Source organism: Varanus komodoensis, unplaced genomic scaffold (assembly GCF_004798865.1).
Source record: "Varanus komodoensis strain SLA01 unplaced genomic scaffold, ASM479886v1 scaffold52, whole genome shotgun sequence".
NCBI lineage: Eukaryota > Metazoa > Chordata > Lepidosauria > Squamata > Varanidae > Varanus > Varanus komodoensis.
In genome coordinates this window covers 5,332,888-5,357,591 of record NW_025336114.1, presented here as the reverse complement: position 1 = coordinate 5,357,591, position 24,704 = coordinate 5,332,888, and the positions used below count along the sequence as shown (strand labels likewise).

The 24,704-nt window shown below is 44.3% G+C and overlaps 1 protein-coding gene across 1 annotated transcript; it reads right to left on the bottom strand.

Annotated features, from left to right (window-relative positions):
• Positions 1-5,313: 5,313 nt before the first annotated feature.
• Positions 5,314-24,195, bottom strand: PTPN7 (protein tyrosine phosphatase non-receptor type 7). Its single transcript, XM_044447525.1, has 10 exons — positions 24,100-24,195; positions 23,031-23,272; positions 21,304-21,484; positions 20,412-20,496; positions 16,892-16,968; positions 16,661-16,798; positions 14,528-14,638; positions 12,111-12,268; positions 11,140-11,253; positions 5,314-5,663 (listed from the first exon to the last, which is right to left on the bottom strand). The coding sequence occupies exons 2-10, from the start codon at positions 23,159-23,161 to the stop codon at positions 5,570-5,572; spliced, it is 1,089 nt and encodes a 362-aa protein (XP_044303460.1). The 5' UTR covers positions 23,162-23,272; positions 24,100-24,195; the 3' UTR covers positions 5,314-5,569.
• Between the last annotated feature and the right edge of the window lie 509 nt (positions 24,196-24,704).

Here is a 24,704-nt window from a genome sequence, read left to right as displayed (position 1 = left end):
GTTTTTGTGCAGTTTTTCCCATTCCAAAATATTGAAATGCATCTCCTAAGACTTAGGAGTTGATGGCAAGAGATTCAAGCTAAAATGTGCTGATATTTTTGGTGCCCCTGGCCCTGGCAGTTTCTCTGACACTGAATTCAGCCCAGATCCCTGAAAGAGAGGAACAAGAATCACCACTGCAGACATTGATAGTCTTTGTAAAATATGCCTTAAAAATGCAAGTGAAAAGATGCAATAATCGCAAACATCTACCAACTGGTCTACATGATCCTGCTATTCTAGTCCAGCCTTCCCCAGCCTTGTGCCTTCCAGACAGATTTGGACTGCAACATCCAGAATTCCCAGTCAATGGCCCTGCCGGATGGCAATTCTGAGACCTGTGGTCCAGATGCCTCTGAAGGCCACCAGGCTGGGGAAGGCTGTGCTAGTCTGTTCCTCCAGTTACCAGTCTTACTGCTATTATTTTAGTGGACTTTCCTATACAGTGGTATGAAATGCTTTTCCTGTAGTCTAAATGCTTCCACAATTAAGAAACATCTCCTGTGACGTTCTGCACAAGCCCCATGGAAAGGGGAGCTGTTGAAGAGCATAGTGCTGCCTTGCATATTTCACAGTCATTTCGGTATCTTGCACAGAGCTGTGACCAAGGCCACTTCTTAAAGCTGGTTTTTCTATGAGTAAAATTAATGTAACTTCCCCATTTTAATTTTTAGCATGTATGTAGATGTCATAATGTACCTACTGAAACTCCATAAAATGTTTACCTTTTTTAGATTTCATTTTAAGTGCTTGGTTGCTTAGATATGTTTTAAACTGTCTTGAGCTACCTAGACAGGATGGGTTAAAATCCTAATAGATAAATATGGCTAGCATTACACAGCACTCCTCACAAGCAAAGCTTGAAATATACATGTGACCCTGATTTTGGAGGAGTCAGGGCCATTTGTTTGGAGATTGCAGCTTGCTATAAGAGCGGAAATAGGGAAGAAGCAAGACAAGTAGTAGGTGCTGCTAAATGAAATGGATCAATCAGTTTTAATTCTGTGGTTTGGTATCAGACTGTACTTTAATCAGGTTTCATTCTCTAGCCCTGCAGTGTAATTGCATCTCTTCCTTACAACAATGTGAAAAAAGGCTAACTTCTGGTCTAAATAAAGCTCATTTAAAATACACATCTTTTTTTTCTCTTGTATATCATAGACAAAAGACCCATCTGTTGGGTTCCAAACCACAGAAGAAAACATACATAGTATAACTTTTCCATTTTACAATTTGGAAAGCTTAGAGCAAGTAGCATCAGACTTCAGGAATGTGGGATTTACTTAATTTTTTTAGTAGAGCTGAAGATGAAATGCACAATAGTAGCTTGGGAGCAGAACCAGAACCTAGTACACTCCATTATATACTAGGAAACCCTGCATATAAAAGTACTGATCATCATCAAATTTAGTACAGATCAAGGATTCCAGCCACTTAATTGGGGGGGGGGGGGAGGGATTTGTTTTGTTAATGAGTGAGGTTTTTTAAAAATCCTGCCTGATTCATTGGCATTCATACAAAAACCTACTTAGTAGATCTACCTTCTGCCATACCTAGTTTAGGATGCATGCCAGTCAGGAAGCTAGACAAGAAATTTATTCTCTCTCTTTGGGCTTTTCAATATGAGCATTTATAGTGTTCTCATGATCCTTCACTCATGAAAATTGGCAGGGACTTTTTATGCCATTCTAAGCCTCCAGGACCTCTCCCCAAGTTTCCAGCCATTTTCATGGCTTTTTTAAGAGTGAGGAAATCTTGTAAAATTGCTACAGAAGCATAATGTATTGTTATTGTTATCTTTTTGGTTGTTATCTTTCCTGTGTGATCTTTCCTTGTTCAAACACAAATAGCTGGAAATAGTTTTAATTATCTCAGCCTCTCTCAGGATAGTAGAAAAGCAGAACTTGAGACACCTTTTAATTCCATGCATTAACAAAACCAGCAGGAGCTTTAGCCAAGACATATGAGAACCACTAACAAAGAATGACAGGATTCAGTAATTCATAATTTCTGTAATATGAGCTATTTTTACTTCTGAAATGTTCTGTGAGGTCTCCCTGAAGCACCAATGACTTTTTTTTCTTAAAAAACATTAAAATAAGATTCAAACAGTTTGAACTCCAGAACAAATAGAAAAGTGTCTTTCCATGGCCCAGATTCAATGAGGGCACTGTGGCCATGATAAACATTCCAGGATCTACCAGTTGCTTGAGGGCAGTAACTCAAGAAAGATAGGGAGGGAGCAAACCTAAGGTCCCTAGACAGTGTTTGATGGGGCCAAAGCATTGTATGGAATCTCCTTACAGTGTCAAAGACAAAGCTTTGACCTTGGAAGGGAGACTCAGAGTTCCAACCTCCCAGCCAGCTGTTGCAGCTGGTCTATCAAGGACTATGGCAGCTGTCTTCTGAGGACAGAGCTCATCCCCAGAAAAAGCATTTGGTAAACAAGGAGAGGATATGACTGGAGATGTTAGGATATGAGTGATTTTGAACTTCTGTCAGCCTCCCTTCCCTCTCCAAAATGCTTTTGCTGGATTGGGAGGTAAAAAGTCTGTCTAGAGAAAAGTACAAGGTGAGAGGATGGGAAGAAGATCACTGCTGCAGTTCTTCCTGCCCTGCATAGGATGATCATAATCTCTGAAAGGATGGCACCCTTAGTCAGGTATGGTGAAGGTAGGTCAGACACCAAGAGTTCAGTGGAACCCTTAAATACTTTTTCAGTGCTTTCCAGTGTTCCAGCTCCTCAACTCCAGCTGCTGGCTGGAGAGGCTCTAAACTGCAGGCAAAGCTCTGGCTGTACCCAGAATTCCCACATGTTTACAATATAAGCAGAATCCATCACTGTAGCAGATATTTGTTAAAGCCTGGAGACGAGCTCCATGCACCGTATTTCCCAACTCTGTGGAGTACTACATCATCATAATCACTAGTACTGCAATGGCAACAGTGAATCTGGTGCTTTACAGACTATGAAAGTGCAAGTCCAGGCCCCTAAGACCTTAAAATCTAAACTTCAACACAGGCAAAAGGGGTAAAGAAACAGAAGTAGAAGCAGGGGTAAACAGAGAAGCAACATGCATCGTTAGTTCTGAAGGAAGAAGTTCTAGCCTTTTGTGGCTGACTTTTGGGGATAAATTTTGTCCCAATGCTTATTTCTTCTGTATATTTATTTATGCACTGAACTGTTTATACAATGCTAACAAGTGTTTCATCATAGTATCCTTGCATGCTCAGGCAAATTTATGACTAGGTAACTGGCAGTTTCTGTATTGAAATATTTGCTTTTTTATGCACAATCAGCAAAACAAAAACAGCTCAAAAGAAATGACTTCTAAATTCAAAGCCAGAATGTCAGAAAGGAATGTCCAAAGTCACATGCATGCTGCAGCTATTATCCTAAAAATACATAGAGCTTTATTTCAGGCTAAGTTTCAGGAGAATGTAAGCAGCCACAGAAGTGGGAAGAAAACAGCTGCTTCACAATGCTTCCTGGTGACAGTTGAATTGAGGAAGGAAGAGGGAAACTGGACTCAGAACATTCTCCAGAATGGTCACAGAAATAAGCAGAACATATTCATTTAATGTCTGCAATTTCCTGGTGTGAACCAAAGTTTTTATACTGTATTTTTCATTCAGAATATTTGGGACTCTGTGGGGCAGGTGAAACCAGTTCCTGCCAGACACAGTGGAAGGACCTTCCTGACATGCTTGCCAGACACCTAAAGCTTCACCTGCCCTGCATCCTTTCCCCTACAGGAGAAGGCACAAGGCAGGCAGAGGAGCTTTGCTGCACACAGAACTTTTCTTTTCATGGGCTAACTCTGCTCCATGTACAAAAGATAAGCTTCCCAGCGCTAAAGGAGCAATGCCACATACACTTTGACATCCTTCAGCCTGCTGCCCAATTCTGGTTGCCTCCTTTGTATGGTTGCTTAGCAGAAGCTCTATGTGCTCAACCCATAAATATTTACAGCCTGATTTATGTACAACTTGGGACACACAGAAATGTCTTACCTGTCTGCACTTTCTACATTCACACGGTCATGTTTGAATGCATTTAACACGTGTCCTAGCCCACTGGTGTGCCAACAGTGCATCCAATCAGGCCATTGTGTACTAATATGCATATTTGAATAGGATATCACCCATGTTAACTGCATTAGTCACTGCCCTTTAGCCTTAAGTTGTTGGGAGGATAAAATGGAGAGGAGCCGAACCTTGTAAACTGCCTTGGGTTCCTTTCAAGAGGAACAAAAGCAGGATATAAATGCTATATGATAATAATTTAAATGTGATAGAGCACATATAGTAAAGGCTTTTCTCATGATGCCATCTTGTCTGAATTGGACCTACTTTTTGGCCGAATAAAGGATTTTATTCTATTTAATGCAGGAACAGTATGAGTGCAATCCTATGCATGTTTAGACAGAAAATCATGGCTGGCTGGGAAATGCTGGGGGTTGTAAGACACTTTTTATCTAAACATGTGTAGGAGTGCAGCAAAAGAAACTAATCTGACAATCAAAACCAGGTGTCTAAAGTTTTGAAATGTAGCATCTTTGCTTTCTGCAAGTCAGGGCCAGCCCATCCATAAAGGATGAGGCACCTACACAAGGTGACAAAGGTGGAGTTGTGTAGCTCTTCCTGCCCCACCCCAGGCTGAGCCCAACCTATGGAGCCCACTCTCAACTCCAGTGCAAGCTCCAGGCAGCCCTGCCAGCCCCTTTCCTGCCACGGGATCTGCAGCACTGGCACAACGGCCAGAAGGGGTGCTTGGAGCAAACTGCTCACACCCTGCCACTGCAGGACTTTGAGATTCTTGTGAATTCGCAGCACATGGCCAGCACCTCAGGTCTTAGTGTTGTGCTGGGATATCAGGAGAGCCTTGAGCCAGCAAGATCTCAACCCTCCTTCCTGTTGCTGCTGTGCAACCCTCTGTCCTACCACTGCCAGCTGCCTGCCTTTCCTTTGCTGCTCCATGGGAGCTCACTGGCCTGCAGTTGGTGCAGGGGCGGGGGGGGGGGAGGCATCCGGAGGCAAAAGGGAGATAGGGAAGGTTGCGGCACAGCAGTGATAGGCAGGGATGGAGAGTTGCGCTGCACAAGCGGGAGGAAGCATTGCACGATGGTGGCGGCATGAGTTCTTCTGCTTCAGGCAGCAAGAGACCTTCAGTGGGTGTTCTACAAGTACAGTAGATGTAAATACTATTGTGGCGGGTTGTTACTGAATTCAATTATCAGTTTTGCATGCTGGATAGTAAACAAAAGAATGAACTTGAAAACAAGGTTTTATTTTATGCAAATTGTTCAGAAAATTCAAAGCAAACAAAAATTGGAATTAAACCTTTGTTTCCAGATAGAAAACATTCCAGTTATATGCAACTAATAACTATATAACTATATATTTTGCAATTGAAATACTTATATAAATACTTCTCCCTCTATTGTACCAAAAAAAAAAAAAAAAACCACTCCACCAAGCCAAGTATCGAATAGCAGACAATTTCCCATGATGGTGCAAGAAGATTCCATTAGCTCTCTGTGATCTTAGGAAGTTGTGAAGCATACATGGCCAGAGTATGATGAAGGAACTGGTATTGTTCAATGGTCTGAATCATCCCACCTCTGTAATTAAAAAAATAGCCATAATGTCATTGAGAACAGTAATTATTTCATGCTGTTTCAAAGTTATTTCATTTTGTGTTGGTTGTAGTCCTGTGTTAGCTACTGTTCATGTATGTCACTGTTGCTAACACAAAGACATTGTACTAGCATAAACTATCTCTAACAGAACACCAATAACACTTGCTAGTGCAGTGAGTTTTCCAGGGAAATCCATTGTTACAGCAAGTTATTGGTATTGCACTAGAGGTATTTCTGTTGCATTGGTCATGTTGCCTAGTGAAGGCATTTCAGTTTTCTAAGTCAATGCCAGGGAATTCCAATTGACAAAATGAGACCTGCATGTGGCTTACAAACAATCCAGGTGCAATGTCTGTTGTTCAAAAAAGGAAAACAAATCTAGAACACCATGTTGCCAATGATACAGCACAAGTAGGGTGGTTATGACTTTTTTAAAAGGGTGAAGTCTTTAGCTCTACTCCCTGTGCCCAGTGTTTGTGGACTAAGTTACAGAAAGGGGGGAAGGATGTCAATATGAGGCTTGCAGGAGCTGTTTAGAAGCAACCACAGTTGGGCAAAGGATGCACGCGGGGGAAATGAAGTAGCATGAACAAGTGCTGTGGGAGGATTGCTGGGGAATAAAAGAAGCATTACAGGATTTTTCTTTGTACCCAGTCAGACTACTAGCCTATCAGGTGCAGTATTGTCTGCATTGACTGATGTTGGCTCCTCAGGCTTTCAGACTGGAGTCCTCACCAGCTCCACTGGAGATGAAAGAATTAAATCTGAAGCCTTTTGCACATGCTTCGACTGAGCTACAGCCCTTCTCCATGCCATGGCAGCATTAAAATTTACATATATGGAGAGAGTGCCTTCCAGATCTCTGTCATATGAAGATTTGGGGATATTCCTGCTCACATCATAAAGCATACTTGCTATGTTTTTGGTCTTAGTTCAACAGATTTTAAAAAGCTTTAAAAATCTAGCAGTGTGGAATGCAAGGATATTAAGGCTTGATGGGAAAGATTGCATCAGATCATAAGTACATTTTACAGTGAGCACTACCCTTATGCAAGTTCCTTGCATTTCAATGGGGCTTTGAGAGGCACTGATATTGCATAGTGCCAGTACTACCTTTAGCAATGCTCCACCTAGACCTAAGGCTATGCCCATTGCAGTGATCCAGAAGCAAAGCGCCTCTTGAATCCCCTCATGATGCACTGAAAATAACTTAATCAGCATTTGTGTGTGGGGACAAATTCAACCTAAGACAAATATGGGTTTTTAAAGACTGCTGTCCTTATGCCCACTCATCTGCATTCAAGTGGAACTTGCTTCTGAGTAGACATGTCTAGGATTGTAGCCGACTTATGTAAGAGTAGACAGAGTGGGGTGGGTTATCCCACAGAAATGTAATTCCTCACATAACAATCACATTTTACTCTTGGTATTGACTGAAAATTGACAGTGGTAGAATGGGCCCTAACAGCTTGGGGCCAGAGTAATTGAAGGATCATCTCCTCCTGTATGCCTCTACCTGGAACCTAAGTTCTGTTTCAGAAGCTGTTCTCCAGGTGTCCTCACCAACTGGGGACATTACTAAGAAGAGACCCTTTTAGCAGTGGTGCCCTGCTAAATGCATGCAATATCTCCTCAGAAAGGCTTGCCTAGTGCCTGTGTCATGGCTTTGTTTTTAAAAATGTTGTCAGTGTATTTTAGCTCTTTTTGCTGCTGCTTGCTTTTATTTGCTTTTGCTTTTATGAACGTGGACACACTCTGGACCTGGTTTTCTCGATGGGGCAGGAAGAGGGTGGTCTGAGGGTGAGGAATTTATGTCTGACACCCCTGTCATGGTCAGATCACTTCCTCGTGAGGTTTGTGCTCGAGAGCGGCCTTTTCCTCTGTAAGGATGCAGACCCGATTGTGTGGGTCCGCCCCCAGAGCCGGATGGATCCGGATGGATTCCTGAAGGCCCTGGGGAGTTTCCGGCTGACAAGGCTGGTGCTCCTGTCAAGGCTCTGGTTGAACAATGGAATGGGGATATGACCAGGGCTATTGACACGATCGCTCCTAAGTGTCCTCTCCCGCCGGGCAGAGCCCACTCTTTCCCTTGGTATACACCTGAATTGTGGGCGATGAAGCGGGCTGGGAGACAACTGGAGCGTAGGTGGAGGAAATCACGGGATGAATCTGACCGAACACACTTAAGAGCCCTTTATCGGGCCTATGCTGTGGCGGTGAGGGCGGCAAAAAAGAAATTCTTCTCCGTTTCCATTGCCTCCTCACAATGCTGTCCGGCGGAGCTTTTTTGAGTGGTGCAAGGGCTGGTTCATCCTGGCCCTAAGAAAGATCCACTGTGACAACTTTGCCAAGCATTTCAGGGAGAAAATCGCTCAGATTCATCACGTGCTGGACTCCACTAGTGATTCAGAGGCTTCTGGGGAGATACCAAGGTTGCCATCTGGTCCAAAATTGATGGATGAATTTCAGTTACTGCAGCCTGATGATGTGGACAAGATGCTTGGACGAGTATGTCCCACCACCTGCCTATTGGACCCTTGCCCATCTTGGCTGATTAACAACGGCAAGCACAGGATAGGGATCTGGACCTTGGAAGTGGTTAACGCCTCTCTGAGGGAGGGCTGGGTACCTGCACCTTTAAAGGAGGTGGTAGTCTGACCGGTCCTGAAGAAGACGTCACTGGATCCAGAGATGGCCACTAATTATAGACCAGTGGCCAACATCCCGTTTCTGGGCAAGGTGTTGGAGTGGGTGGTGGCAGGACAACTCCAAGCACTCTTGGATGAAACTGATTATCTGGACCCATTTCAGTCCGGCTTCAGACCCGGGTACAGTACTGAATCTGCCTTGGTCACCCTGTACGATGACCTGTGCAGGGAGAAAGACAGGGGGAGTGCATCCCTGTTGATTCTCCTGGACCTCTCAGCAGCTTTCGATACCATCAACCATGGTATCCTTCTGGATAGGCTAGCGGGATTGGGGGTCAGAGGCACTGCTTTGCAGTGGTTCTGCTCCTATCTCAATGGCCGATTCCAGAAGGTGGTGCTGGGGGACTATGGCTCTGCGCCATGGCAGTTATGCCATGGAGTACCGCAGGGATCCATTTTGTCCCCTCTGCTATTCAACATCTACATGAAACTGCTGGGAGAGGTCATCAGGAGGTGTGGGCTGTGGAATCATCAGTACGCTGATGATACCCAGCTCTACCTCTCGTTCTCTACCAATCCAGGTGAGGCAGCAGCTGTACTGAACCGGTGCCTGGCTGAGGTAATGGGTGGATTGGGCTTTGGGGAAGGGGACCTGAACTTAGTCCTGAATGGGGTTGCACTCCCTCTTAGGGACAAGGTCCGCAGCTTGGGAGTGCTCCTCAACCCAGAGCTTTCACTGGAAGCTCAGGTGACAGCAGTGGCAAGAAGCGCTTTCTTTCAGCTTTGGCTGATCCATCAGCTGCGTCCCTACCTGGAGAACGACTGCCTGGTGACAGTGACACACGCGTTGGTGACTTCCCGACTTGACTTCTGTAACGCGCTCTACGTGGGGCTGCCCTTAAAGACGGTCTGGAACAATTGGTTCAAAATAGAGCTGCCAGGCTGCTGATGGGGACTGGGTGTTATGTTCACATGACTCCAGTATTCCGTCACCTTGACTGGCTCCCCATTGAAGTCCGGGCCCAATTCAAGGTGTTGGTTATGACCTATAAAGCCCTTCATGGCTTGGGTTCTGGTTACCTGAAAGACCGCCTACGTCCATATATGCCTGCACGCCCCTTGAGATCAGCGGGAGAGGCCCTTCTCCAGGAACCCTCCGTGAAAGAAATTAGGAGGGTAGGTACTCGGAGGAGGGCTTTCTCTGCGGTGGTGCCCAATCTATGGAATGCGCTCCCCAGAGAGGTCCGCCTGGCCGTCGTTATTTGTTTTTCGGTGCCAGGTGAAGACCTTTTTATTCAAACATTATTTTAACTGCTAATATTTATTTATTTATTTATTTATTGGCCAGGTCGACTCAAATTGTATTGTTTTTATATTGTGTTTATTTATTATTGTGAGCCATCCCGAGGCTTCGGTGAATGGGGCGGCATAGAAGCTTCCTAAATAAATAGATAAATAAATATTTGGTTTTTAATTTGGTTCTATTCTATTTTAAATTTTGAAAGCATTTATTTTGGGTTTCATTATGGTTTTCAGATTTGTTTTGTGAACGACCAGAGAGCTTCAGGTATTGGACAGTGGAGAAATGTAATAAATGAAATTTTAAAACGCAACTCTGTTATCCTCATTGGTAATGCTGGCTGGCGTACAGGGGAGTTTTAACCCAACATATCTGAAATGCTGGCAAAGGCTGCTCTGAAGTGCTTCTATGTGCTTCTCACAGAAATGGTCAGAACCCACATTATGTAGTGAAGTGTCTTGATAACATAGCAAAAGCATCTCATTCATGCTCAGAGTGACCAGTGTGGCTGTTCAGTCTGCCATCCAGATGGGCCAGATGTGTATCACAGTGTCTCCCTTGCTGTCCCTTCTTATGATGCTCTCTCTTTTTTAAACTGCTATTAGACTTGGACAGCCCTTCAAATAGAGGATGTTTTTAAACAGAGGACTGCCACCTGTACAGTAGGGTGCAAGACCAACTAGCATGAACTGAGGTACACTCTAAAACACACCCAACACTCCGCTGTAAAAGTGCATTGCAAAAGATCAGCAGGCTTGAGGTAATCTTTCAGGCAAGCTGGTGAAGACTTTCTTGTTTAGAAAGCTATTTTCTTTACTATATGATTTCTCATGTTATTTTATTAGTGTAATTTTCTCCTGAGTTTGCAAGTTGTTGATGTTGGGTTGCAGGGTGTTTGCATGCTGTACTGTATTATTATTGTAATTAGGACACATTGTTAACTGCTCTAAAATTCTTCTGGTAGGCTAACTTGAGCAAGACAGGAATAAAAGAATACATGGGCAAAATAGTGATGTTCTCATGGAGCAACTTTTATAAGCTTTCATGAAACTCCACAGTTCCCCAGATCGCATTTAAAAACCACAAAGCTGATCTAAAGACAGTTCAATTGTGCAGAAAAACAGAAACCTCCTTTTATGTTGTATCCCAGAACACACATTGTGACAGTTCAGTTCTATCACAGGCTTTATTAGGTAGAACCTCCCACTTTCCCAGCTATTAATTTCTTTGCCCTAACTTTCTCTTGATCATTGTGTAAGATTCCACTTTAAGTCATCTCAGCAACAAGGAAAAAAACACTATGCCTCTTCTATACTTGAGATTATCATCAACTGAACTAGTGCTCTTCAAATTTGTCAGACTACAACAGCCATTATCCCTGGGTAGGTAAGATGGTAGCTGTAGTCTAATACATCTGGAAAACACCAGGTTGGAGGAGGAAGCTTTTAGCTACAAGAAGCTCTGCACATGCATTTTAGATGACTCAGATCATTGGTCATTTGATACACACCTGTCTATGCGTAGTTGGCAGACTATCCCCAAAATGTCCACCTCTCCTTTCTCCTTCAGTTGCTGGCATCCAATCTGAGTAGCAATAAAGCAGCCAGTCCGGCCAATTCCTGCACTGAATGGACATCAAGGTGAATGTCAAAGCAGGGCAGACTCTTCACATACACCCATGCACGTATACAAACAGGCTGGGTTCACACAACACAGCAAGGAGCCTGGCATGGTTACTACAGTTTCCTTTTCTAAAAAACCATGATCTATTCAACAGATGATTTCTTTGTTATTCTGGTTTCCACATTCCCTGCTCAGTCCTTGCACTGTTAGCACATATCCCATCAACCACTGCACCTAAAATTCAATCTCAAGGCGCATTGCTTTCTCCCTATGTCACCTGCCTCTTCCCCACTGGTCTGCAGATAGAGGCTGGACGACTGGAGTGACTCCCTGCAGTTGCTGTTATGCCCAGAGGACACTGTGGCAGCTGCACACAATGCTAGGTTTAGTCAACGTGACAAGCCATGGTGGTAGGGACAAACCATAGAACAAACCATTGTTTCTAAAGGACAGACTTACAATGGCAAAAAGCCACAATTGGGTTTAGACAACACAACTGTTCAACAATTGGAAATGACTGCTATGTCTAAACCTAGCCACGCTGAGTAGATATAATACAGTTTTTCACATACAGGTTTCTAGAGGTGCAAATCCATGTATTTTGCTTGCAGATATGTTGGAGGAGAAAGGGAGTTGCAGATGACATAAATGTCAGTCTGTGGAGACTTATGTTAAAACCATGTATGGCTGCTGCACTTCTTAGACCAGGAGTGCCCTCCTGGTACCATGGTACCCTCATGAAGTTTTGGGCTATACTTCCCCCCACCCCGCCAAGCCCTAGCAAGTATGGTCAGAGATGCTGGGAGCTTGCTGACCTCATCCTAATACCACTTCAGGCTTATGAGGAAAGTTTCTCACCTACAGTGCACAATGATGGGTCCTGTGCTCTCTGCAGTTTGTATAATTTTTTCTACCTCCAAAACCAAGTGCAAGAGTGCCTTGGCCGATTCTGGGGTCTTCTGGTCTGGCCAGGATGAGAAGACAATGTGCTTCACAGTGCGACATTCATCTTTGAGCTGAAAGTCATGACAAAATAGAAAACATAGCCATCGTGTTTATTTTCAGTATAGTGAAAATGAAATAGCAAGAAAAGGAAATACAGTGGTGCCTTGGCTCATGAACGCCTTGGTTCACAACCAAATCGGGTCACGAACAAAAAATTTCATGACCCAGGGTTGCCTTGGGTCACGAACTCTGCATTGGGTGGCAACCAAGATCGCGGCCATCTCCCCCCTGCCCTCCCCCCCCCCGAGTGGGGAGATGGCCACGATCGCAGTTGCATTTGTGCAGGGAAGACATAGCGGAGGTGGCAACAGAAGAACTTGCTGAACTCCAGAGTGAGCAGCAGAAGGCACTTGCCGAGGAGGATTCCACTGAGAAAGAGGAAGACAGGGAGGAGGTTAGCAGTGATGTGATCCAATCCATTATGAAAAAATGAAATGAGTGCCAGGATTTCTTTGAGAAGCACCACCCCAACATAACTGTAACAAACAGAGTGTTGAATCAGATGAACAATAATGTGGTCTCTCATTTCCGGAAGGTTATGCAGTGCAGGAAAAAACAAGTGACTATAGACAGATTTTTCATCAAAACTGACCCTGCAGCTAAGAGACAAAGAAGAGAGGAAACCCCTGAAAGGGATCTCCCCAATGTCCTTACGGAGGGGGACTCTCCTTCAAAACAATAACCTTCCCCCCACCTAGGTTAGTGTTCTCCACCTTGTTACCTTGTTGTTCTTTGTCACTTTGTTTCACATTTTTCTGATTAAAAAAATAATTACAGAACAGATTAACCTTATTTACATTGAACCTTATGGGGAAATTTGACTTGAGTCACAACTGATTTGGGTCACAACTAGAGTCATGGAACGGATTAAGTTCATGAGCCAAGGTACCACTGTAGTATGGCATTTTCTAGAAGAAGGCTTAGCTGATTGGGTGAAACACTACACAGGAGTGCTCCGCACAGCAACATGTTGTTGCAGGTCCTGCCCCTCAAAGACAGCAGCAGAAACCTAAAGTAATTAATGATATGGAAAAGATAGAAGTAGTCATAACTAAAGTTAGTCCCACTGAAATCTTGACAAAATATAAACCATAATCATTCTCTTTATTTCCAACGGTCCAGTGTAAGTTTGTCATGACTACTCTAAATTGCACGGGCCTACTCCTGTATCTGTATCCAAGGCAAACTTATAGTACAAATAGCAAAATTGAAAGCAGCTATTTTAATTAAATAAATGCCTCCTTTGGCAAAAGAGAAAGAAAAAGAGCGGACAGAGTCCAGGCTTTTGAGGCAAATTTCTCTTCCCAGATATGTAATTAACAGTGGACACATTCACACATCACAGTAACTCACTCTGGCAATAATGCACGGTAGGCTGGTTGTTGTGCAAACAACATGTGGTACATCCAACTGAAAATCAGGCTCACCTTCATTGGCCTCCCACAGGTATCCCTGGGGCCTCCACAGCAGGACTGTCTTGGTGTTCCCTCCACTGCGATTGAGAACCCCTTTTCATTCTCTGAGGCCTTTCCCCTTGCATCCCCCCCCCCCCCGAGACCATGATGCCTAGCTTGAAAGCCAATGACAGCCCCTTCAAAGTGCTCAAGTGTCAGTTGCTGGCAACTATTTTTTAATTGCACTATAATGGGTGGAAATATTGTCATGCTTTAATGTTTTAAAGCCACACTTGTGCAACTGTGGTGTGCAATTCCACAAGTACGAAAATGGGAAGCCTTGAATGAGTAAGTCTTGGGGTGTTCCTGCTGTCAAAAAGCAGCAGGATCAGGAGCTCCCTTTCCCCCAGCACTGTGGTCCAAGCAGATCTCCTCCCTTTCCAACCAGAGAGATTGAGCTCCACCTGCAGGGTGGTTCCTGTTTGTGCACCAGATAGAAGGAACATGGGACAATACTCATACGGATTGTGATTTTCATTTGACATGGGATATGAGACACCTACATCTGAGTCCACCTGTTCAATGGAGTGGCCCACAGAACCAGCTGTTACCTTGTTCACTGGCCTCTTGGCTTATCACTAGTTATGCTGACCTTGACATTTTGGCTTAGAATGCTGAACTGCCTTTTCTTCCAGTTCTCATTCAGATTCTGAGACAGCAGCCGTGGAAGATTATATTTTGCACTGACTGTCCTCAGGGCCCTGCACATTTTCCCCAGGGTTCTCATTGCTTGATAAAGTGAAAAAGTGCATTCCATCCCATTATTGGAACATATACAGTCATATCATTGTTCCCTCCCCAGCCCTCCTGGCCTACCTGCAGGGTAAAGCTACGGGTGGTGTATTCTTCAGACTCACAAATGCTTTGCACTTGGATGGTGAAAGGCCCATAGGTTGTCTCTGTTTCAGGCCAGTAACATATACATTTCTGAAATCAAAACAGCAAGGATCTTCATGAGAGGTAACAGCCTAAGTGGATGATGTACAACCCTGGAAGATTAGAAAAATGCAGAACCATGCACCCACCAGCTCCAGTCCCAATAAACCCAAGCATCTGTCAGCCACAGTACAGCAGAAGCAAAGAATAGCTATGGAGCTTACTCTAGCTTGCTATGGAGTAAATAGCTTACTCTAGCTTGCTATGGAATAAATATCAAGCTAGATAAGGCAGTGGTTCCCATAAAATTCTGGTTTTATAGGCACCTCCTAAAGTTTCTTTGTGACACAGAAAAGGCTCAAGCGAATATTAGACTTTGAAGAAATACTTATGACATAACCATTTATACTCCTTCCATTAATATCTGCAGATTTCCTGCAGATATTCAGCAATGAAGAGGTTTAAAGCTGCCAGTTTCTTGCCACTGAATATGGTTGTTCTTATTTCTAATTAAATGTGCACAGAAGTTCCAGGCTCGGTATCTTAAAGGACAGGTTGTAAACATTTCACCCAGCTCCTGCTATGCTGCAGTGCAATCCAGATCAAATTGTTGTTATTGTTGTTGTTTTTATACTGTCCAATAGTTCAAGCTCTATGGGCAGTTTACAATAGCAGACAAACATACAACATACATACAGATAACAATAAAAACATCATAACATTACAATGCAACATTTTAAAGACAAAATTACAACCGATTTTAAAAAGCTACAACAGCTTACACAAATCAAATCACAAGATCTGTTAAGCAGCTGACATAATGCTTCAGTATAGTATTGAAACTAATTAAATCTCCTGTCACAAGGGACAGTATTAACCTGGCACTGAAAAGATATTGGAACTGGCACCAGGCAGGCCGTTTTCCATAACTGGGAGGCCGCCTCCCAGTAAGCTCTTTCTTTCTTGCCATCAACCAAGCCTCCCTTGGAAGTGGCAATTGGTGGCAGTCCCAGATCGTGACTGTAGTGTCTGAGTAGATTGCAGCTGGCACAGCACCCTGATCCCAAGCCATGCAGGGCTTTATAGGTTAAAACCTGCTTGGGATGGCTCTTCCACCTCTGAAAGTGTCACTGCAGACCTAACAGCAGACAGCTGGTCCTTGGTTAGGAATGCTAATGCCCTTGCCCCCAAATTTTTACATAGGATCTTTTATACACCAGGCTATCAATTGCTATTCTGTATCTGCTTTTGGTTTCATGATATCATTGAGATCTGAACTCTGCACAAAGAGTTCTTCCTTTCCTGTTTTTCTGCTGCACAACCTCTAGATGGAGCCGTACAATACCAGAATAGCACAAATACCCTTGGAAAAAGAGCCCTATTTTCTTCATTATAATTTAATCTCCATTTGCACTGTTCTTAAAACACCCAAGAAAATGCTGTGAAAAAATGAAGCAAATCTGAGTGATCACCATCTTGTCTAAAATGTCAGTCGAATAAGGAATGTGAAAGCTACTGTGAATGAGGAAACACAAGCATACAACAAATGCCTCATGTTGAAAAGCCTTAAATTTATGACCCAAATTTTACTTTGATGGGTGCTGTGTGGCCATCCTTTGCTTGCTAATATTCGGGATGAATGGAAATGGTCTTCTGAATGGGTGATTTATCAGTAGGGGTGGTGTCTGAGACAAGTTGGTCTGCAGCAGTTGTAAAGGAAAAGAGTAGCAGTTTTACAGTATGAACACAGACAGAGGCAGAGATACAGGATAGTTTGTAGCTGAAGCTTTAACTTGAACCATCAACTTAGACCAGCTTTGAGAGTCCAAGAAGTTTCTGTCTTTGAAAACCGTACCCAGGATCAGTAGTTTTGAGGCCTGCTCTAAAAATGCAAATTCCATGCATGTATATTGGTAAAGAAAGCAAATGTTAGCAAAATGCTGCTAGACACTGCAGCATTTGCCCTGGGAATTCTTGCCAGGGTGAGTGGAAACACTTAACAATATTTTAACCCCCACAAGATGCTTCCACTCTCAGTGGATGAAGAAATGCCAGCAGGCCACACCAAAATACCTCTTTCTCTTCCTTGAGCTTGGTGAGCATCACTATGAGAGGAGCCTCCTCCTGCCACACCATTGCCCAGAAGTCATTGACAGTATTTAACATGGGCCCCTGTGTCGCAATGTAGGTCTTCTCCCGTCCAGCATAACCCTAGAATGTGCCACAGAGATAACAGTCACAAACAAGGCCTGTCTCAACAGCTTGCCTTCAGAATCCTCATGTCCAGATTACTGTCTGGCTTACCCGGATGTAGTTTGCATTTATGTAGCGTTCATCTTCTTGGCTTTTAGCTCTCTTGAGGTGGACACGACTCTGAGGGTCTAGAGGGAGAGTTTGGTTAGATGTGGCTCCCAAGTAAACAGAGGCAGTTGGATCTCTGATCAGATGCAAAGCAGATCAGATAACAGGGGCTCTCATACAGAGACAGCCTTAAAACTCATCGCTTGCTAATTTATTGTCCCCATGTGCTTTCCCAGACATGTATTTACAATAAATTTGCCTTTTGAACATTCGTATTGGAAAAACAGATGTCTGTCTCCACAGAAGTAAAAATTCAAGTAGTCATTTTATTTCTCCTCTGACAAAAGATATCTTCCTGGTCCTGATAATGGTGTAACAAGTCCCACTGGATAATTCTGGACTTTAGTGGTTTTTCCCTATCCACCAGGGCTGTGGCTAGACACTTAAAAGATTTGAGTCCATTGGGCCCATCCACATAAAATCTGCACAGGACAATTTATAGCTGCATGAGTTCATTTTTAGCTGTATATGCACATTTATTAATACTTATGAGGGTGTATTGACATTTCACAGAAGGAAAGGCCAGCTAATTAATTCCTTATCCAAATAAGCACAAAGAGAATAATATCTTCAGTTAATTTGCACCCTGTCCCACATCATTCCAAATCAACAGAAAGCGCTCTCTGCCCCCAGGCTATATCACCAAGTAGGGGAAGCTTTTTGGTGGAGGAACTTGCAGCATGTGGTGTGGGGAGAGTTAACCCTTTCTTCCCCAGCTGCAGTCCCCCTTGCAAACTGCCTCTCCACAGCAATAAAGTTGAAGGTTGAAGTTAGGCTGGTACCAGCTGATGTTCAGGATTTTGATCTGGCACTCCATGAAATAAATGTGGGGCCAGTCCTAGTACTGTGCCCGCTTCCACACATTCACCACCATCTTAGCAACCAGGGCAGCACAGCAAGACATTCCTCTTATCTCTGGTCTTTCTTCTTCATCATAGCTGCCCTGTATCCCTATAACAATCCTTGAGGATTCTGCGTTGCTTGGACCACTAAGCATCGACTGAAATGACAACATCCTGAAAGTAAAGTCATGATGTGTGTGTGTGTGTGTGTGTGTGTGTGTGTGTGTGGCTGGGGGCTCCTTACAGCATTGTCACAAACAGCAATGATACAGGGCTCATTCCTCTATGACATCCTGGTGTATGAAAGGGATGGGTTCATTATTTTAAAATCCCACCCTTCCCCGAAACAGCTCAAGGCACTTCAGATGGGATTATTCTATCTTCCCACCACCAGAAGCAATTCTATGTGAAGGAACAGACCTATGCCCAACCAGAGATGTCAGGGTTTAACCATTTTTTTTCACTTAGATCACCCTAGTCTAGCACCCATATTAGTCTTCCCCAAGCTGGTGCAAGCCAAATGTGTTTGACTGCAATTCTCTTCTTTCACATCCAAAAGGACATTCCCTTATTTTGGAAAGCTGGCAGCAAACAGTCCTCTATTTGAAAGCTTGTTCTATTTAAAGACTGAACTGAGAGCTACTGTGGTGTTGTGGTTAGAGTGTGAGCCTGGGGCTCAGGCAATCTGCGTTCTAGTCCCCGCTCAGCCATGGAGCCAACTGGTGACTTTGGGCCAGTCACAGACTCTCAGCCCAACCTATCCCACAGGTTTGTTGTTGTGAGGATGAGACTGAGAGCAGCAGGAGGTGAAAGGTGCAAGCCACTTGGAGTTCATAAGGAAAAAATGGAATATAAATCTAATAAATCAATAAGACAAGAACTATAAGGAAGGCAACCAGGAATCTTGCAGTTGCCCATCCACATTTAGTACCTGGACAGCAAACTGGGTCAACACACAGGTCATCTAGTCAGTTTTGTCCACTATGGTGCTATGTATTATATTTCTCTTTACATTACAGAAATTATTTCCCAGTTTGCCCCTATATCTCAATATTTGCATATACAGTGGTACCTTGGCTCACAAATGCCTTTGTTCATGACCAAATTGGGTCATGAACAAACATTTCATGAAAATTTTGATGTGGTTTACGAACTCCACATTGGGTGGTGACCAAAATCGCAGCCATCTCCCCCCGCCCCCCCCGCCCCCCGAGTGGGGAGATGACCATGATCACAGTTGCGTTCATGCAGGGAAGACGTGTGTGATCACGGGTGCACTCCTGCAGGAAAGACAGAAGCAATCTCAGCCATCTCCCCCCCACCAACCAGCACGATCGTGGCCAATTCCCCACGAGTGGGTGGGGGGGAGATGGCTGAGATGGCGCCCGTCTTTCCTGCAGGAGCGCATCCATGATTGCACCCAGTTTTCCTGCACAAGTGCAACCGTAATATCGGCCATCTCCGCCCCCTGCCAGCACGATTGCACCTGTCTCCAACACCCCCCCAGTGCACCCCGTTCGCGCCCTTCTTTCTCTTCCCCAGTGCGCCCATGATCACACCCATCTTCCCCTCACCCCCAGCATGCCGGGATGACGGGCACCTGCAGGGATGACAGGCACGATCTCAGTCATGCTGGGGAGGTGGAGAGATGGCCACACTTGTGCTCAGGGTGGGGAGGGGGAGATGGCCACGATCTTTGTGTTCTTTGTCACTTTGCTTCACATTTTTCTGATTTAAAAAAATGGTTACAGAACGAATTAACCTTATTTACATTGCACCTTATGGGGAAATTTGACTTGGCTCATGACCAATTTGGGTCACGACCAGAGTCCTGGAACGCATTAAGTTCGTGAGCCAAGGTACAACTGTATAAATGTTATGTGAACGGATGCTCTTTTTTGCCCTCTTTTTGGCAATGTGGAAGAGGCTACCCTGGCCACACAGTGCTAGATCCAGTGGCTTAGTATCTCACACTAAGCATGCTGGGGGTCACCCAGCCCCAGTGAGCACACACTTTTTGCCATTCCTGCCTCAGTATATTTGCAGAAGGGACTGAGCTGTTCCTTTCTGAAGCAAAGATAAGCACCTTTGTTTATAACCTGTTTATAAAAAACACTGGCTCTATAGCTGTTCTGTATCTGCTTTATATACACTGATACTGATCTCATGGCTGGACTCGTCTTGCCATCCTTCTCTCTGCGCATGTGAGAGGGGCCTGCTCCACATAAACTTCGTAAGACTTGACCAGAGAAGATTCTGAAAAGAGGGCCTGCTAGTGTTACAAAGGGTATGCCTTTCTTGATGGAGGAATGCATATTGTGAGGAAAGCACTGCCCAAACCAGTGTGCTGTAGCCATTAGAACTGGAACAGAAGAGATCTGGGTTCCACTCCATACCTATACTCCCTGGGTGACTTTATACCAGTCGTTGACTCTCAGCCCAAAGATCAGGATAAAATGGAGAAGAGGAGGATTATGTATGCCACCTTAGGCTCCTTAGAGGAAAGGACAGGATATAAACTAACCAACCAACCAACCCACCTCCAAATGGATATATCAGGCAGTCTTCTTTTCCCATTTTCACATCCCTACTATCTGCTGTAAAACCCAAGGTAAACATACTTGGTAAGATGGATTTGTATCTGTCCTTTGCGGCTCGTCCAGGGATGTCCAACTCGTCTGGACTGATAAAGTTTGAGGGAACTTTCTGTTAAAGAGGAAAGGAAGAAACCATTTTCCTTTCTGAGATACAGAGTATCGAAAGAATGGGGAAGGGAGATTATTAAGGTCTTTTCCTTTCTCATGTAGATCTACTTGCTCTGAAGAGTCCCTTTTCTGATTTGACACCAGCAGCCAAAGGTGGCTTTGATGGAGATTTCCCATTCCCAACTGCTTAATAAGGCCCAACTCTGAATAAGGGGAATGGTGGGGAGATTTAAATCCCAGACTGTTAAGGCGCTAACCCAAATCACCCGCTGTGTCGCAGATCCTGATCTGATTCAGCTTCTACACACTTTTCCTAGGCAGGGAGCAGCACTAACTGAAGGATCTTAACTTGGAACCACGGCTTGGGTCCTGGTTACCTGAAGGGGCGCTTACGTCCATATATGCCTGCCCGCCCCCTGAGATCAGCGGGAGAGGCCCTTCTCCGGGAGCCCTCCGTGAAGGAAATTAGGAGGGTGAGTACTCGGAGGAGGGCTTTCTCTGCGGTGGCGCCCAATCTATGGAATGCACTCCTCAGAGAGGTCCGCCTGGCGCCGTCGTTATTTGTTTTTCGGAGCCAGGCAAAGACCTTTTTATTCAAACGTCATTTTAACTGTTAGTAGCATTTATTTATTTTATTCTTTGGCCAGGGTGACTTATTTTATATTGTTAACTTGTTTTATATTGTTAATGTATAGTATTTTAATTGATTTATTTGTGAGCCGCCCCAAGGCTTTGGCGAATGGGGCGGCATAGAAATTTTCTAAATAAATAAATAAATAATCAGGATGGGGCAGTTTGGTCCTCTCACCGCAAACTCCTCTTGAAGATCTTCTAGACTCCAGTTCCTCTGGAGCATCTTCTGAGTAAGAACATGGCTGGTTGTGTTCAGGAGCTGCACTGTGACATCTCTGGGAGTGGAGAGCGATTGAATGGGTTCTATGTTGCTCAGGGAACTCATATCCAGCACCAGTGAAACATTGGAGCCCCTTCTGAAAGGCAAAGCAGCCTGATAACACACACTGGGGCTGGAGAAGACAATTCATAAAAGGGCTGACGCTATCATTAGGCCAAGTGAGCCAGATAACTTGGGGTCTCACTGAAGTATAGCAAATTACTAGCAATTTAGGTTATTATTGGTGTCTTTTTCCTGACTGAGAGGGCAGCTTGCCTCAGGTGTCAAAACAACTCTGCTAGCCTTGGGTTCTCTACATTTTGACTTGAGGGAGGGGATGCAATTTGCTCTGCTGCCTCACGCAGCAGAATCTTAGCCATAATGTTTCCCTCTCTGCAAAAAAGAGCACTCTTCAGTTCCTACAGCCATCATAACATTTTCAGTTTTTTAAATTGCATTTCATTTCTGTAACACCCAATAGCTGAGGCATGAGAGATGCCTGCATTCATATAGACGTGTGCCTGGAAGAACTACCAGGATGCATTTACTGTCTGATACATGTGCTTCCTGCAAGCAGCACATAGTAGAATTTTAGCCTCATAACTCCATATGGTTGATTAATCCAAGACAGAGTTACATATTTACTCATTTATTTAATTGTATTTATATTCCCGCCCTAATTAAAAACAGGGTGGGTAACAATATTAAAACAATACAATGCAATAAATAATATGAAATATGAAATCAATCACACCTAATAAAACCAATAACAAGCAAGGGAGATCAATAAATACACAACAGAGATCCAGTCATATCCATCACCTGACCTGATAAATGCCCGGGCAGACAGACAGGTCTCACCTTGGTGCTGAAACACCATTCCGGTTGGCTCTAAGCATGTCTGTAGGTGGTGGGCTTTCCAGAGTTGGGACATCACCAGGGACAAAGCCTGCCTTTTGCACTTTCCCTAGTGCCAGGACACTGCAGTAGGTCTCTCCCCCAGATCTCAGGTCCTGGGCAGACTTAATTCTGGGAGAGGGGTTCCTTCAAGGGAACCAGATTGAGGTGTGCTTGCTATCTAGCAAGTACCAAAGAGGAGTGAGGTTTTTTTTATTCCCTGCACTGCACTGGTTCTCCCGATTATGAAGAATGGAATGCAGATTGCAGAATCCATCCAAATAGATCTTTAAATACTACTCTTGAACATGCAACATACAATCAGTAAATTGGCCACATATTTGTCCTGACAACAGCTTTCAAGTGTCAAGTGTTGACCAGCCTGAAGGATCTCATGTCAGGCCAGCTTTAGGCTGATACCCTGATGTATAAAAATTATCTTGAATCTGGTCTACTTTCCCTTGTATGTTGCTGGAAGCAGCTTAGACCCTAAGGCACTAGGAATGCTTCTGTGCTTCATGTTCCTGTTTTCATCTGTTAAATTAGCATTTGCCAAGCTGGTGCCAATGGCTATGCTGACTGGAGATGATGGAATTGCAGCCCAATACATCTGGAAGGCTGTGTTAAGTCTAGGACATGGTTTCCTCTCTCACAAGAACTGTACAGTAGAGTCTGTATAGATACATTCTTGGGCCCTGATATTTGCTGTGGGTTTCTGGAGGAAGGAGCACTAACTAGCAACTTACCGATCCTGCAGACGCACATGTTTCTTAACTTCCTGGCTGTTGTAAGTATCCTTGTCCATTCCTTCCCTCATTTGCTGATGTAGTAGAGTGGAACTATGAACTCCGGAGCATGCTGAACAGGCCTGGACCATGCTGTGCCAGCAATGGATTGTCCGTACTGTGGCATGAAAGGCCGGTAAACAGAGAGAGCCCTGAAACCTGGTACCGTGCAAGTCAATGAGCCCGTAGTGTTGGAGAAGCACCTGTCAAAACCACAGAGCAAATCATTCGTCACAAAGAGCTTTGCTGTCTTCCTGCATGTCAGTTGTTCTCCTATTAGGGACTAACATGACACAACCACGATCAGTCAACCAACAACTAAATGCAGCAGCCCTGCTCAGAGAACGTTGATGTCCTGGGAACATTTTGAGGGGCCGAAAGGGCTTCCAGGGTGCAAAATCAAATTACTTCCTGCATTCTGTAGGAGAAAGTTTCCAAGTTTTAGAAGTGATCCGTTCATGCAGGCAGCCTTCCCTGACCTGCTGCCTAACAGAAGTGTTGGACTACAGTTCCACTTATCTCTAGTCAGTGTAGCCACTGGCCATTAAAGCTGGAATTTGCAATCCAACACATCTGGAGGGCAACAGGTGGGGAAAGGATGCACAGGGGCTGGTGCAGTTCTATAACCTATCTCACCCTAAGAAACAGTTTAGCAAATTTGAACCAGTGAACAGAGAATTTTGCCCAGCCAAGACCACCCCACTGACAATCCACTTTACAGCAGTCCCATTTAGAACCAATAAAGGAGAAGGCCAGAAGGAGCATAGAGATGTGCAACCAAGTTCATGAAGCATATACAGCCGTCATCACAGTTGCTTTTTTTCCCAAAGAAACCACAAGCCGATTCAAAAAAATGGGTGCACCATGTTTCAGGCTGCCTTTGGACTATACGAAATATACACTTTACTCTTGCTCATCCTCCGTATTTTCTTCCTCCTTTTTCATCTCCACATTCCCATCAGGAGTTGTGCAGATTTCCCCACCACACACCTACCCTAACCTGAGGGCTCTGAAGGAGATCTTTACTCACCTTGGGCTGTCAGCAGCCCCATCTCTCTTGCTCTTTCTAGCCAGCGGCTGCAACTCTTAGGAGATGTGGATGCACAGTGAACACATACACACAAAAGTGACTGCAGGAAATTCCTTGTCACCAAGCTGGTGGCTGTTCTGACACTTCCCCCTCTTGCTCCACCCTTGCAGCCACCCACACACATACTGGCCACAAACTTTGCAGCTTCATCTGCAGATATGCTCAGCCCCTTGGTGAGCTTTTGACAAGGCTGCCTGGAGAATCTGATCTCACCCTGAGGATCATCAGACATTCTCTTACTTTAACTGCCCAACAGGGTATGGTTATGTCTCTTACTGTGGATACTGCAGCTGCAGAATGTCTTCTTAGATATTTGCTCTGCTAACCCTACATGCTACTTGTGCCTGCTTTATAGATGAGGAACTTGAGCTGATCCGTAAGGAACAGGAATGTAATAAAGCAACAGTGGGGAATATGAGAAGATCTGTCTGAACAGATCTGGTAAGGCATATAATATCAGAGTGGCTTGTGCTACAAAAGACCAAAGAAAAGCATTTCTGGGGTATCTATACAGGATGCTGTATTGGATGGACTCTACTGGAAGA